The 14,638-nt window shown below is 38.1% G+C and overlaps 1 protein-coding gene across 1 annotated transcript in view; it reads right to left on the bottom strand.

Annotated features, from left to right (window-relative positions):
• LOC138285401 (retinol dehydrogenase 5-like) overlaps positions 1–14,638 on the bottom strand; it is a 237,324-nt gene continuing 222,686 nt past the window's right edge. Inside the window, exons 6-7 of the mRNA XM_069225285.1 lie at positions 10,302–10,465; positions 1–627 (exon numbers count right to left, since the gene is read on the bottom strand). Coding sequence (XP_069081386.1) covers positions 377–627; positions 10,302–10,465 — 415 coding nt within the window. The 3' untranslated portion in view covers positions 1–376. The remainder of the gene's footprint in view (positions 628–10,301; positions 10,466–14,638) is intronic.

The following is a 14,638-nucleotide window of genomic DNA, read 5'->3' as shown; positions in this document are numbered from 1 at the left end:
AAGAAATTTATTTTTACTGATAGCAGAAATAATTAAACATGTGGTTTTATAATACAATGATTTGAATTCATTATCAATGTTCAAATAACATATATATTCACCCACAACATCGACCTTAAAATGTGTGTCATTTAATTTATTAAATAATAAAAAAATGCAAAAACACTACGTATTTTAATGTTTTGTTAGTTGATTTTTAATTTAGAAATGTGGGATTTTAGTATGTCATACTCTGCAGTCTTAAAGAGTAATCCCATGTAAAGTGTCTTTATCAAACCGTTTTTGCTTCTCAGAAATTCTATATTTGTCAAACATTTCATTAAACTATTAGTTTGTACGATTTTCAGTCTTGGGTTGCAACCTACATTTAATGATTTCACACAGCAATCTGGTTTCCAGACACTGATTTCTTGCTCGCTGCAGGCGCTGGTAGTAGCATCTTCAACAATATATCGGCTACAAATGCTGGGGCATAGGAGAGGGGAAGCCAAAATAACTTGGCGTCCCACCCAGCTCCGTACCGAGTCCTTGGATATTTAGCTGTCAAGGCATGTTCCATGCATCTGGTAACTTTGGAAATGTCTCCATCACACAAGGTGTTCATTGACAGCTTCTGACACTTCAAATCTGGGAAAATAAAGTGTAAAGGAGTAATAATCAGTGCAGATGCTTTAACAAAACTAGAAATTCACCTGTCCTGCCATAGCTTAGTTCAGTGTCAGTCTAGTAACTGAAACATAATAAAAATATTGATTCAAAACAAGGTTTAAAGTAAAAATAAACCACAGATTTGTTTTGGTGAAAGAGTTAAGTGGAAACAGTTTTTTGTACTGGTCACTGATCAGTATTCATTGGAATGACTACAGCTCATATATATACATTTATACTTGTCTCCTTATAGAAATTGATAATATGTAAGAAGGACTATAAACAGAAATGTGTTGTAAAGTTTAGAACGGATTATCAAAGTCTAAAAGAAATATAATATTTCCTCGTGAATAAATGTAGGATATCATTTATGGCACTTTACGTTGTTAAAGTACTGAACAAGGATAATTCGTTGAACATTATTTTGATTAATTGCTACCTTCTAATTGAACTGCTGATAGACTTAGGCCCATATTTATACTTTTTTAGTGCCGCATTTGCGTAATTTGTTTAATGCAAAAACGGCGCAAACCTACAAAATACAGGCCCATATTTATACTTTTTTAGTGCCACATTTGCATTTTCTAAGTTCGCAACGCTTTTGCGTCAAAAAGCGGCGCAAATGCGGCGCTAAAAAAGTATAAATATGGGCCTTAGTGTTACCTTTGTGTACGTGATGCATGTGAAAATCAATCCTTGTTTTCTTGTGGAATTAAAATAACGTCATAGCTGACAGCCTAACAGAGGTGTGGACTTTTCCCTACGATTCCAAATGCACATTGCTGATATTCCAAACACATAAAAAGACCAAACTCATATTTTTTACAACAACTTTCTTCAGTTAATTTTTATGGGTTACAAAGGCTGATCACAACTCATCCTTACCGTAGATAGAACAGTTTAAAAAAAAGTGAAGCTTCCAATGGAAAGTCTACATTCATAATACGGACACTGTGTCCAATTAAATATACATGCAGTTTGTTTGTGAGTGTTGATTGGTGGAACCTTGACATGAAACATGGACATCTGATAGAACTCTTCCTACTGATTCTAACTACTTGTTGTATATGATCTTGACAATCACAGATTATCTGATTCTTAATACTAGTATAGCTTCTTCCAGTATGGTATATTAGTGATCCAAAGCAGATATGAGATGGGCAATCCTCACATTCTCAATCACATGGGATAAAACAGATAGGATGGAAATACTACAATTAAGGTAATCCTTTTCACTCTAGAAACTGAGCATGCTTGCTCTTTTCAGTAAAACTCACCAATCACAGTGAAGAAAAACTGCATAACAAAGGTATTAGCACTAAAATTCTCTTTAACAAAATGATGGGGTTAGAGTTACAAGGATCACTTGTTAGAATCGTCTTATTAAATGCTTTGAAAGCAACAAAAAGATGGAGAGAATTTTAGCACCAAAACTGACAGAGCAAAAGAGATGGCTATTACTAACAGCATGTAAGCTATTGCCAATTCTCAGAGGAAGGCAGCCTGGAATAAAGGGACTATTTTCATGACATTTAAAGAACACTAGGCTGAACTTTGTCTTGCTACTCTGGGACAGATATCATCATATGCTAGTGTAATCAAGGCACAACAAGGACTATTTGAAACAACTACCTCAAAGCAAGAGATAGAAAAAGCTATTGTCATGCCTAACCTTGGGTCAAAGCAACCGGTCCAGAATCCATGCCTTCAAAATTCGATAAAGTATTTTCCTCTATCTTGACACATTTTTTATTTCTTTTATGTATTTATTTTGTTAAAAGCTCCCCCCTTTCTGGAAAGAAGCATATATAGTTCTTTTCTTAAAAAAAGATAAAGAGCCATTCACCTAGCAAGAATGACTTTGACCAAGATACAAGCAAGCAATCACTGTAGTTCTTATCACCCAATGTTTCTTATAAACTCCGACTCCAAAATGTCCACTAACATATTAGCTAACAGAGTATCTCCCTGGAGAAGACTGGGCTGATGCAATGCAGGATGGTGTTGTTTCTTTAGAAGTTACTACAGTGCACATGCCAGACTGACAGTGGCTATTTTTTATATCACTGAGGCCCTTGGCAGTTCTGCTAGGATGATCCTGCTGGACACTGAACAGGTATTCAGCAGGGTCTCCACGCCTTTCTTAAGGCAGGAATTACCTAGATTAGGTTTTGGACCTCTATTCTTACATAAAATTAAGACACTTATATGGAATTATTGGTTCAAGTTGTATGTATGTGAAACTCTTCATCTAACTTTCCTATGTACCGAGTACAGAGGGACTCACAAGGGGAGTCCCTTACTTCCACTGTTGTTTTCTATGTATCTAGAACCATATCTAAAATTTATAAGACAATCAATTATTATCTCCCTATAGAGTAGAAGTAGGACCTTAAAATAAAACTGCATAGGAAATAATGCTAATTTAAATTTAATTAAATTATTTTAGTAGTTAAAATATAAATAAATATAATTTAATGTTGAATTATCTAATCATAAAACATTTTATGTTTTAACATTCTCTGAATATAAAAAGTATTGTGACATATGTATTTATTAAAATTCAATTTAATTAGTTTTAATTAATTCTATACATCGATTTTTACTAAGGATTTCTACATAATAAAATCAATTTTTTTACTTTTGATTAGGACTCGTATTAAATTTGAACTTATGGAAGACAATTTAAATAATATATTAAAGTTAATTAAACACTTCATTCAAAATTGACATAATAGCGCTGTAGCATTTTATTTTGTTCTATATTCAAAATAAATATTTTAAATTAATTTACATTCATATTTAACATAAAATGTTTCCCTTTTTTCAAAGACTCTTAAAGAATGTTTGCTTTTCCCTATACTTTACACCATAAGTAAATATATCGTGCCTTTTTTTGAGGTGCTACTGGATAATTTACAAAACCTGGCAACTTGATTGAGGTACATAGTTGGTGAAACAATGACTGACAATAAAATAGCTAAAAGCATCACTGCTAACAATCCTTCATGTCTCTCGCCTTAAGGTTCATCATTTTAAATTCATTCAAGTTGTGTATTACACACCTAAAATGTTCTATGCCTGGGGCTATCGTCATAACCATGAATGTTTCAGGTGTCCTACTTTAGCCACATATAAAAGTGTAATTTTTTATCTGGTGTATATAGATCCAGGTTTTTTGTACTCTTGACTTCTTGTCTTCCGTCAGATGAGTAAATTACTTTATGTGCCCCTCCATCAAAGTTAAATTGATATTGTTCAGTTTCTCATCTGATATCCCACCCATTATATTTCTGGCAATTGTGATGGCAAGATCCTCTAGTACTAGATTATGGGCAAATTGTAATATCCCCCTTCATGCTTGAATAGTGGACTCTATTTATAGATATATGTTATTATATGGTTGAATGTTGTCTTTTGAGGAGAATGTGTTGATTCAGGAAGTAAGTCTATGTTTATTTAGATCTCAGTTTTTAAAACACTTATACCATAAAAATGACACTGTAAATTTCATAAAAGTGATAAGACCGTTTTACAAGATAAACCAATTTAAAAAATAAAATTAATTACATATTCTACATAATTAAAATCACTCAGGTCTATAATAAAATATAATTCACAGAGTGTATAAGTTGCCCCACAGAACATACTAAATCAATTTACCTCATTTCAAGTAATAAACTAGCTGATTGCTGCTTATCCCCAACATCATATTTCTTTAAGATAGGTCTCAATACTACCTTCTGTTGCACTAAGACCCAAAGACATTCCAAAAAAATGTGCATTAGATCACATTTTATTTTTATACCACACTTACAGATATTATTCCTATCTAGATAAAACTTCTGAACATCAGAACTTAAACTGGGTTAACCCCACATCTAAATTTTAAGAGGCCCAATCTTTTGGTAGATTCTCTAGATAGAGAAAAGTTTGCTCTTCCAGCCACCAAGTTATCAAAGAAGATACTGATTTCTTATTTCTTAGGTATCTCAAGCCATCCTCCCTTGCCATATTTTTTGCCAGTATGCAAGATCATCCTTACTAATACTTATTGTGTCTTGCACATTGTATCTTATTGTTAGTTTATTACATACATGATCAATATTTACCCTAAATGATCATTGCCATTTTAATTCGCTGTTCATGATATCCTTATTACATAGGGTAGAAATCTTGGGGAAACCCATGTCTATTCTCATCCAGAATTTAAGGCCCATATTTATACTTTTTTTTTGTGCCTCTTTTGCATCACTTTTTGATGCAAAGGTAGCACAAATGTACAAGATACAATTATATTTTGTAAGTTTGTGCAGCATTTGCGTCACAAACTGACGCAAATGTAGTGCAAAAAAAGTATAAATATGGACCTAAGATTCTTCAGATAAGCTAAATAGCTCCATGTTGTTAGTCCAATCTCCATCTTGATGGCTTGGACCATTGTTGGCAGAGACAATAGCCTTTTCAAACAGCTACCTCTTCAAAATCCCATTCGTCTTTTCCACTTATACAGAATACATCAGCTCCATAGTGGAAGTGCATCTAAATCCTTCATTAATATGCTACCAATGCAGGTCTGAAAGAGCGCCACCCATACTCTTTATCAAATTCCTTAAGTCCCCAAACCAATGAAAGGGCTTTTACCTATGAGGCTTCAATGTGTTGTTTCCATGACAAATTATTCACAAACCACATCCTGAGGTATTTATATCTACTAACAACCTCAATTTCAGTGTTGTCATGAAATCACTTAAACGTTACCTTCTTTTTCCCAAATGGTAACATTTTGGTTTTCCCCAAATTTATTATTAATTTCTTCTTGGTGCAGTAATTGAAAAGACACCTAGCTTTCTCTGAAGTCCAATTTCTGTCAAGACCATGATGACCAAATCATTTGCATAAAGAAGGGAGCTAATATGGATACCATTAATTTTAGGGCTAAGGCTGTTTGGTATGCCTAGTAGTTTTGGTACATCAGCTAGAAATAAGGAAAACAACGGTGCCAGAACATAGCCTTGCCTAAAGCCGTTGTTGATATATATTCTCCACCAGAGGGACCCTTCTGTTTCTATTTCTGCTTGTGCCCAATTTTCTTTCAGTATTTCCTGTAAAATTAATAGTAGGCTGCATGGTATTTCATACTTTCTTAGGGCTTTCCACGGTAAGCCCCAATCAACAGTTATAAATGCTTACAAATGTTTAGCAAAAGTCCACACAACAAACACATAGGCCCTTCTCTTTGCTCTATCGATTTTTTAGTAACGCCCACGAACTAAAGCATTGATCTGCTGTAGCTTGCCACTCCTTGAAACCAACTTGCTCTATGTGGAATATCCAATTTGTTTCTGCCCACTCTTTCAGTATCTGCAAAGATTTTCCCACCCATGTCTAACAAATGTATATACCTATAGTTCTGAGGGGCAGGAGCGCCCCCTCTTGTGTGTATGGGTTTAATCACCATTCCCTTCCAACTACCAGGGAATGTGCTGCCATTAACATTTTTTTGAAATAACGGAAAAAACAAACTAGACCACCATTCAATATTTGTTATCACTATTACAGCCGGTAGGTTATCTGTACGGGCTGCTTTTGTACATTAATTGATGTTATAGTCTCCTAAAACCTTAAATATCCCTAAGGAAAACTGCTCCCTTATTTCATCACATATTAAATGTGGTGCGTTGCTGGCTATTCAGAGCTCTTTTATTGTATAATTCTTCCAAGAATGGCACCCATGCATCCTTTTCCATCAAACATCTCAGTTTTCCCTCTTCCTTCCACAAGCCATGTTACAGAATCTCTTAATATTATTAGTCTCATTTGTTTCAAACATGGTTTTCCAGCATTTCTCATTCACAATCCGTTTTTACTAGCTATCAGCCCTTTAAGCTCTATTCTTAGTTCAGGGAGGTGGTTTTTATCCTCATTTCACAACAGCCTTTAGTACTTTTCCAGTTTTCTTATTTGCTTTTTTAGGTGCCTACATTTGCTATCAAACCAGAGGTTTCTATTTCGTTTCTCTAGCATTTTTCCACTTGTATTATTATTTCTTAACTTTATATTGACTTATAAACATGCTACCCCTTGTTTAATTATAGTGTCATAATAAATGATGAATTTTACAGGTATCTCTTCTTTGCTGATCACCTTATGCACTTGCTGGAAATGTTTTAACACAGGTAGGTGTTCTCTGTTATACTTGTGCTTAGGTGTTATGGAAAACAAATTTTTAAAGGGAGTGCTTGCTCTCTTTTTTGGAGGGGTTCCCATATTTATGATTGTATGTAAGGGATAGTGATCACTACTTTCGATTTGTAATACCTCAAACTGCTCAACTTGATCATAAGCCCAGGCATACACAAAGACATAATCAATGGGGCAATTCTGATTACCATACACAAAGATTTTCCTTGCTGTAAAATCCGTAGGAACACGCCCATTTAGCCTGACTAATCCATTTGAGGTAAGGCAATTTAATAGGGAAATATCCCTCACAGTTACAGCACTTCTCTGATAAATAGCTGGGTTTGTATTGAATATGGACAACATTTCATCATACATGCACTCAATACTATAAGGAGCTAGTCTGTGATTAAAATCCCCTAACGGTACAAGTAAGTGTGGTGGATACATAGAGGAGATTTTGATCAGATCATCCTTAAACATTTCCATCTCACCATCATAAACAGATGAACATTTTGGTTGCAAACAAATATTAATAACAATAATACAATCTGAATTCATCTTCTTATTACGTAATTGTACACCACATGCAAGCATCCAGTTGCTTCTGGTACTAATTTCTCATACTTTAGAAGCAATCTTTGCTGATATTAGATTTAGGATACCACCAGAGAGATGACCGAGGGGTTATTTATTGCTCTCTTGCAAGAAACTATCTATCTGTAGGGGTTCCACACACAGCCATGTTTCCTGGAAACACAAGATCCCATATAAATCTATTATCTGCCTAGAAACCTGTTGGTTCATTAAACTCTTAATTCCCTGAGTGTTCCAGGAAATCATTTTAATTCTGTGCGTAGAACACCATCCCTAGTCTACTTTACTTAGGTCCTGCTTACACTCCTTATCTTCTTCTTCCCACCTGAGGCAAGCATATCTATTTGTGTCTAGCTTGTCCTGACCCTCACTACATCCTTCCTAAGGTAGAGTAATCCTCATGATGACTTCCCAATCATTTAGTATATACCTAGAGACAGATTTATAATTTGTTCAGGCAGTGCAGCCAGCCATCCCGCTGCACTCCATGAAATGAAAAGGCAAGGAATGTGCTGTATTTAACATGATACCATGCATTACAGTCCTTTCCTTTTGCTGACACACAATATGCTGCCTTGCACCAATGCAAGAACTCTCGGACCATGGTGCAGGCAGGATTGTTTTGTGCAAAGGTCGATTTAAAGTGGCCAGCTACCTGAATATGGTACAAGGACACAAGACGAGAAAGGAGGGACTCTCTCCTGAGACAAAAGACACTGTAGATGCCAATGGAAAGAAGAGAAGTGGTGAAGCTTCTTCTACAGGGCCTGGAGAACAAGAGCAGGAGAGAGGAAACAATGAAAATAAAAATGCAGGAATGCGAATTAGTGGAGAAACTGCACAGAGTGAAAGTAACCCACTAATAGTTGTTGCCAGACAAGGATACTTTGGGAACTTGGCTTTCTATTCTGTCTTCATTCCACCCACTATGCAAGAAATCCCACACCTGGAGTCCTCTTTCTGACTTGCCTTGGAAGTGTTTCCATCTATTGATCTTTGGCCCCCAATAACAGGCTAGTGGTGCTCCAACTTCCCTTCAAGTATATTCTTGTTATAACAGGTGAAACCTGCCTTCTAGAAGAAAGAGCACTCCTTCTGACACTGGCACACTGGAGGTGAACGTTTCAGACAAATCAAAATGCATCTAAAAGATCATGGTGATTTGGTGAAAATTATCACAACATCCGCCTTTTGAGACCTATGAATCCACCTGACATCATAGAACACATGACAAAGAACGTAATGCCCCCACAATCACACTAGATCACTGATAACATATAAAATATCCAGACATAAAAACCCCATGGGTTTAAGGAAAAATGTTCAATGAAACATTAAGGCCCTGATTTAAGAGCATCATTTTTTTTTACATTAAGGCAGCGCCTAGGTGGCATTTTCCATGTGCCAGATTAACAAAGGGGTGCAATGCATGCATTGCGCCACTTTGTAACCCTTTGCGCCACATTATGCCTGCGCTAGGCATATTGTATGCAAAGGGGGGACAAAAAAAGAGATTTATTTGCGCCATTTTTCCCGGCACTTTTAATCCCTGCTCAGAGCAGGCGTTAAAAGGGGGCACACCATTGTTTATAATGGGCCCCTATGTACTCTTCAGGGTTAGCGCCAAAACTTTGGTGCTAATCCTGAACAGTACATCAATAGCGTCAAAACTTTTGATGCTCTTGCCCCCTACCCTGCGCCACGGTGCGCCATATCTTAGATACTGCACACGCATGGTTGTGGTAGGGGTGACGCTAAGAGGCTCAAGGAGAGTGGCGCTACACTGGACACAGCGCCACTTTCCTTAAATCTGCCCCTAAGCCTTTTTGAAAGGTACACATGATTAATGAACATTGCTCATCACTTACACATCTTCATAAATGGAGGAATTCATTATGTTGCATTGCAGATTTTCCCAAAATGGATTTAGATTTTTGTAAACACTTACATGTGTTCAGATTCTTTCTTTGCCAAATCTGAATCTTGGTTTAATAGATTCACTTGTAATAATAAGAAGAATCTTCTACAAGCTGTCAATCCAGATGTCTCAGCACATGCTGGCATTACATCGTTTTTAGAGCTACCAAGTTGCACACAATGCAATCTCTTGTTCCAACAAACCCTTGCACTGAAACAAACTACTTAATCAAAGTAGTCTAACTAGTTGATCCTATGGGTTATCTTCTGAAATTTGCATCTTACAATTACCTTAAAATTGTCTAGCAAAAATGATAGGGCTTTTAAAATTAGGTCCAAATATATGTACCAAAACCTTGAATCATACATATTTTCCGTTCCATTTGGGTTTTGGATGGCCCACCCAGTGTGACCCTGCTTCATGAGAACAGTTGTCCTATTCAGAGAAGTACACATAAAATGCTTTTCAAATGCTTTGCTGACCTAGTGAACTGTTTGTAATGCACTATGAGTAAAGCCAGCTCTGCACGGCAATATAACGTTTCCTTTCTCACTTCTATTATGTCTATAAAACGGGAAACCTCATTCACAAGCCCAATAGACCATTATGCTTGGAGGAGAATATAATTTAGACACAACAATTCTATAACTATTATTTCTGTGACACACAAGGTCCATGTTCTAGGCCTCCCACTTCAAAGACGTAACACAAAAGTATGTGCATAATGTATTCTCCTATTAAAGAAATCTTATTCTGTCTACTCTGCCTGTTAACTAGAAAGCCTGGGACTCATTCTCACAAATCATAAACATAAAGCCCTGACTCTAATGATGATAAGGGGGGAAGGTTTGGACACGAGTCAGTGAGTAGCTGTCATTGGATGGCTCTAAAACGTTGACATAAAAAGAAAACGTTGAAAGCGAAAGATAAATGGGCATAAGATTTTCATACTTACACTGGTCAAAGTATTTATCTCCATAGGAACATCTTACTTCTGGAGGAAGCCGTTCCCAAAGACGCAGCAGATCTTTCTCAATAAGCTCTAAACTGGTTACTCCAGTCTTGAAGAATCCTGGCTCTATAATACTAACTTTCACTCCAAAATGTTGCATGTCTCTCCTTAAAAATAAAGCATAGGCAACTATAAAACTAACATGACTTATTACATATAACATTAATAATAATGTTATGCAATTTTTAGTATATGAAAACATCTTATGCATAAAGAAATTATAAAATTTAGGAGTAATGCTTGGCAAGATTTTGTAAAATCAGCAATTTCAAGATATCCTAATCGATTCTGGAAAAAAGGTATACAAATTAAAGTCTAGAAAAGTACAAACGTGTTTACTGACCTTTTGGATCAAATGGTTGCTCACTCATTCTAAAGATTTGTGTAGTCCACAGGGAATGAGTTTTTCTATACATGGAAATGATGACTCGGAGATGCAGAAAATGTCAAGAGTTCTGAGATCTCTTTCCTTGTATATAGCTGCAGTATGAGATATACCCGTCAATGTTAAATTATGTTTTGTGATTTGTATAGTTCACTATTGCTGAGGCAATAGGTTACTGATGCTAGATTACTGAAAAACAGACTGACCAGTGGCAGAAAAGAACTCAAGGGGACGAGAAAACATTGTTTTCAGCTTTTTCCTGAAATGATGAAAAACTGCCTCGAAATATGAAGATGAACTTGGAGCTGGAGGTCGTTCCATTTTTTTGGGGTGAGGTAGGTATAGGTGCAGCTTCCACACCACCTGCAATAAATGAGTGGCACAGACAAGATTTAGGCGTTCATTGAAAGAAGCAGCCTATTAATCTAGTGAAGCTGGATCTTGTTTTGAAGATATTTAGGGGCATATTTATACTTCGTTTGCGCCGGAATTGCGTCGTTTTTTTTAACGCAATTTTGACGCAAAACTAACTCCATATTTATACTTTGGCGTTAGACGCGTCTAGCGCCAAAGTCCATGGAGTTAGCGTCATTTTTTAGCGTGGACACCTACTTTGCGTTAATGAGATGCAAGGTAGGCGTTCCCGTATAAAAAATCGACTCCGAGGCATGTGCGTCGGATTTATACTCCCGGGCAAAAATCACGCCAAGGAGTGGGCGGGTCAAAAAAAATGACGTACGACCGCTTTTGCGCCGTTTTTTGGCGCCTGCAAAAGGCAGGCGTTAAGGGACCTGTGGGCTCTGAAGGAGCCCAGAGGTGCCCTCCCATGCCCCCAGGGACACCCCCTGTCACCCTTGCCCACCCCAGGAGGACACCCAAGGCTGGAGGGACCCATCCCAGGGGCATTAAGGTAAGTTCAGGTAAGTATTTTTTTTTGTGGCATAGGGGGGGCTGATTTGTGCCCCCCTACATGCCACTATGCCCAATGACCATGCCCAGGGGACACAAGTCCCCTGGGCATGGCCATTGGGCAAGGGGGCATGACTCCTGTCTTTGCTAAGACAGGAGTCATTTCTATGGGGGTTGGGAGTGAAAAAAAATGGCGCAAATCGGGTTGAGGTGCAAAAATTGCCTCAACCTGACTTGCCCCATTTCTTGACGCCCAAGCTCCATTTTCCCCTAACGCACACCATTTTAACGCACACCAGAAGGCGCCGGCGGCTAACGCCGGCTAACGTCATTCAATAAATACGGCGCCTGCATGGCGCTTCAGAATGGCGTTAGCCGGCGCTAATTTTTTTGACGCAAAACTGCGTTAGCGCAGTTTTGCGTCAAAAAGTATAAATATGGGCCATAGGGTCTATGCCATCAAAGCTCTTTGATCTAAGTAGTGTTTTGAAGGTAACTCTACCGAAAGCCATAGCGAATCCCAGAGAAAAGTGCATATGTGGTCGTTTTGAGGTAAATTATAAATCTGTCTAGCAGCTGAGCTCTGTGTCCTTTGCAGTTGCACCAGCAATCCAAGGGAAATACCAAGATACAGGGAGGTGTCATAGTCCAGCCTCAAAATAATGAGCTACTGGATTAAGGATTTCCACAAATCCAGTGGAAGGATTCTAAATATCTTTCCAATCATTTTCAGAATGGCAAAGCAGCTGGTCGTTCTTGCTGAGCCATATACAAACTGTGCTAGTCATGTTACATAAGCAAGTTACTTTTTGAAAGCCTTACACGTGCACTTTACTCCACTAATCTAGCTCTGGTAAGGGCCAAGCACATTGAAAAAGCCAGAATGGGTAGTCGCTCTTTCAACCATCTAGCAGCAATCCACTGGAATTCTTTGCCTTTTGATTTCCTCCTTATCGCTGATCTCCTTACATTTCAAAGGAGGTTGAAGACTTGGCTACTCCCCCTATTATGGTTTGTGCATGGTGCTATGTAATTCTCGATCTAGCGTCAGGATATCTCCCTGAGGATGATTGTTGTGCTTTATAAATCTAGTAAATAAATAAATAAACAAATAAAAATCATTACTGCACATAACGCCTAGATTCTCTAACAACTAAACCTGAGTGGGGGTTGCACCTTGCACAGTCGGCCACCATTCATTAGGTGATAGGTGGCTTGCTTAACCAGGAGAAGTACTTCAGTCTTATCAAAGTTAGGTTTTAGGCAGTTCCAGTGCATCCAAAATAAACAGCAAAAATACCTGCATGGAAATTGGTTTTGCTGATAAAGGGGTTGTTCAAGATAGTGACGAAAAATTGAGAGCTGCCAAAGAAATGCACTCATTTCGTTAACAACAGCAAACTCAAAGATGAGCTCTGGGAGACTTCCATTTTCAGGGGAGTAGGTGAAGAGCTGTCGGAGGCAGTGCTTACAACCTGGGCTCTATCTGTTAGGAAGGAAGGTAGCAATTTCAGAGCATTTTGGCAGATAAGAATTTGTAAGATCCTTTCCTGAAGAATGTGATGAGACAGTTCTTACACTGCTGATAGATGAAGAAGGACTGAGACACCCTAGTCTGTAATCATTTTGAGACAGTCAGTGGCAGCAATGAAAGCAGAATCTCTGCTGTGATTGACATGGAAAATGGATTTGGAGATGCCAAGAATATGATTCGTTTTTAAGAACTTGGTGAGTTGTTTATTGAAAATTTTCTCTAGAACTTTAGCAGGTAAAGGAATTGTGAGATAAGGTGGTAGTCAGCAGAAGTCTGAGGATTAAGAAAGGGTTTTTTTAATATGAAGATAACAAAAATATGTTTCCAGCAATCTGGAACTCTGGCAAGTTTTATGGAAGCATTATAGAGTGCTAAAAGGTTGAGCACAACCAAGTCCCAAGCTTGAATGTGGATTCTAAGTGGACAAGGACCTAATAAACATCCCAAAGTTGAAGACTTTATTTTGGCTTCTGTTGATGAATTGAGAACGTATTGTGCCATTTGCAGCAGGTGAGGTCTTATATTTGTACTTGCTGTGAGTAACCAAAGGCTGGGACTCAAAATCACTATAAAAATTGATTACTATACTCAAGGGGAAGAGGTGGATAGAGGGGAGAGCTGTCTTTATCTCCTGGTGAGTTTAGACTTGCGCATGATTGCTTGCAATGGTATTTAAATGCAGTGGCTAAGTATGCAGCATTGAAAGAAAAACTATTTGGCACCACACAGTAGCATGTGCAAAACAGCAGAATAAGTGTTACAGCAGTAACGTGGGAGGTGTTAGAAATAACTGTGTCTAATAAATGGGTTGCATGCATCATGAAGATGATGGTTGAGGTCACCCATTGAAAACAAATTGATTTCAGCGCATAAACATGAACATAAGATTGGCTAATCTGGAGCTGAAAGCTGTCTTGATACTGGAACGTTTGTAAATTTGCACCCCAATTATTATAGCACCACAACAACACTAACACGCACCACAACAACAACAGCCCCAGCAAACACCTTAATTGCACACAGATGACATCAGAACCATGCTTGGGGAAGGAGAAACCGCAGCGCTCATCCTTCTGGACCTCTCCGCAGCCTTCGACACAGTCTGTCACTCAACACCCTTCGAACACGCCTCCACAGCGCCGGGATCCGCGGTAAGGCCCTCAACTGGATCTCTTATTTCCTCTCCGTCAGAACCCAGAGAGTCCGCCTTCCGCCCTCCCTGTCCGAATCCTCCAAAACCATCTGTGGCATCCCCCAGGGATCCTCTCTTAACCCAACACTCTTTAACGTTTACATGGCTCCTCTCGCCAATATCGCACGAGCCCACCACATCAACATAGTATCCTACGCAGACGACACCCAGCTGATCATCTCCCTCATGAAAGACCCCACAACCACAAGAAACAACCTCCTTAATGGACTTCACGCCATCGCCAACTGGATGGAGTCAAG

Source organism: Pleurodeles waltl, chromosome 3_1 (genome assembly GCF_031143425.1).
Source record: "Pleurodeles waltl isolate 20211129_DDA chromosome 3_1, aPleWal1.hap1.20221129, whole genome shotgun sequence".
NCBI lineage: Eukaryota > Metazoa > Chordata > Amphibia > Caudata > Salamandridae > Pleurodeles > Pleurodeles waltl.
This window is presented reverse-complemented; position numbering and strand designations above follow the sequence as displayed.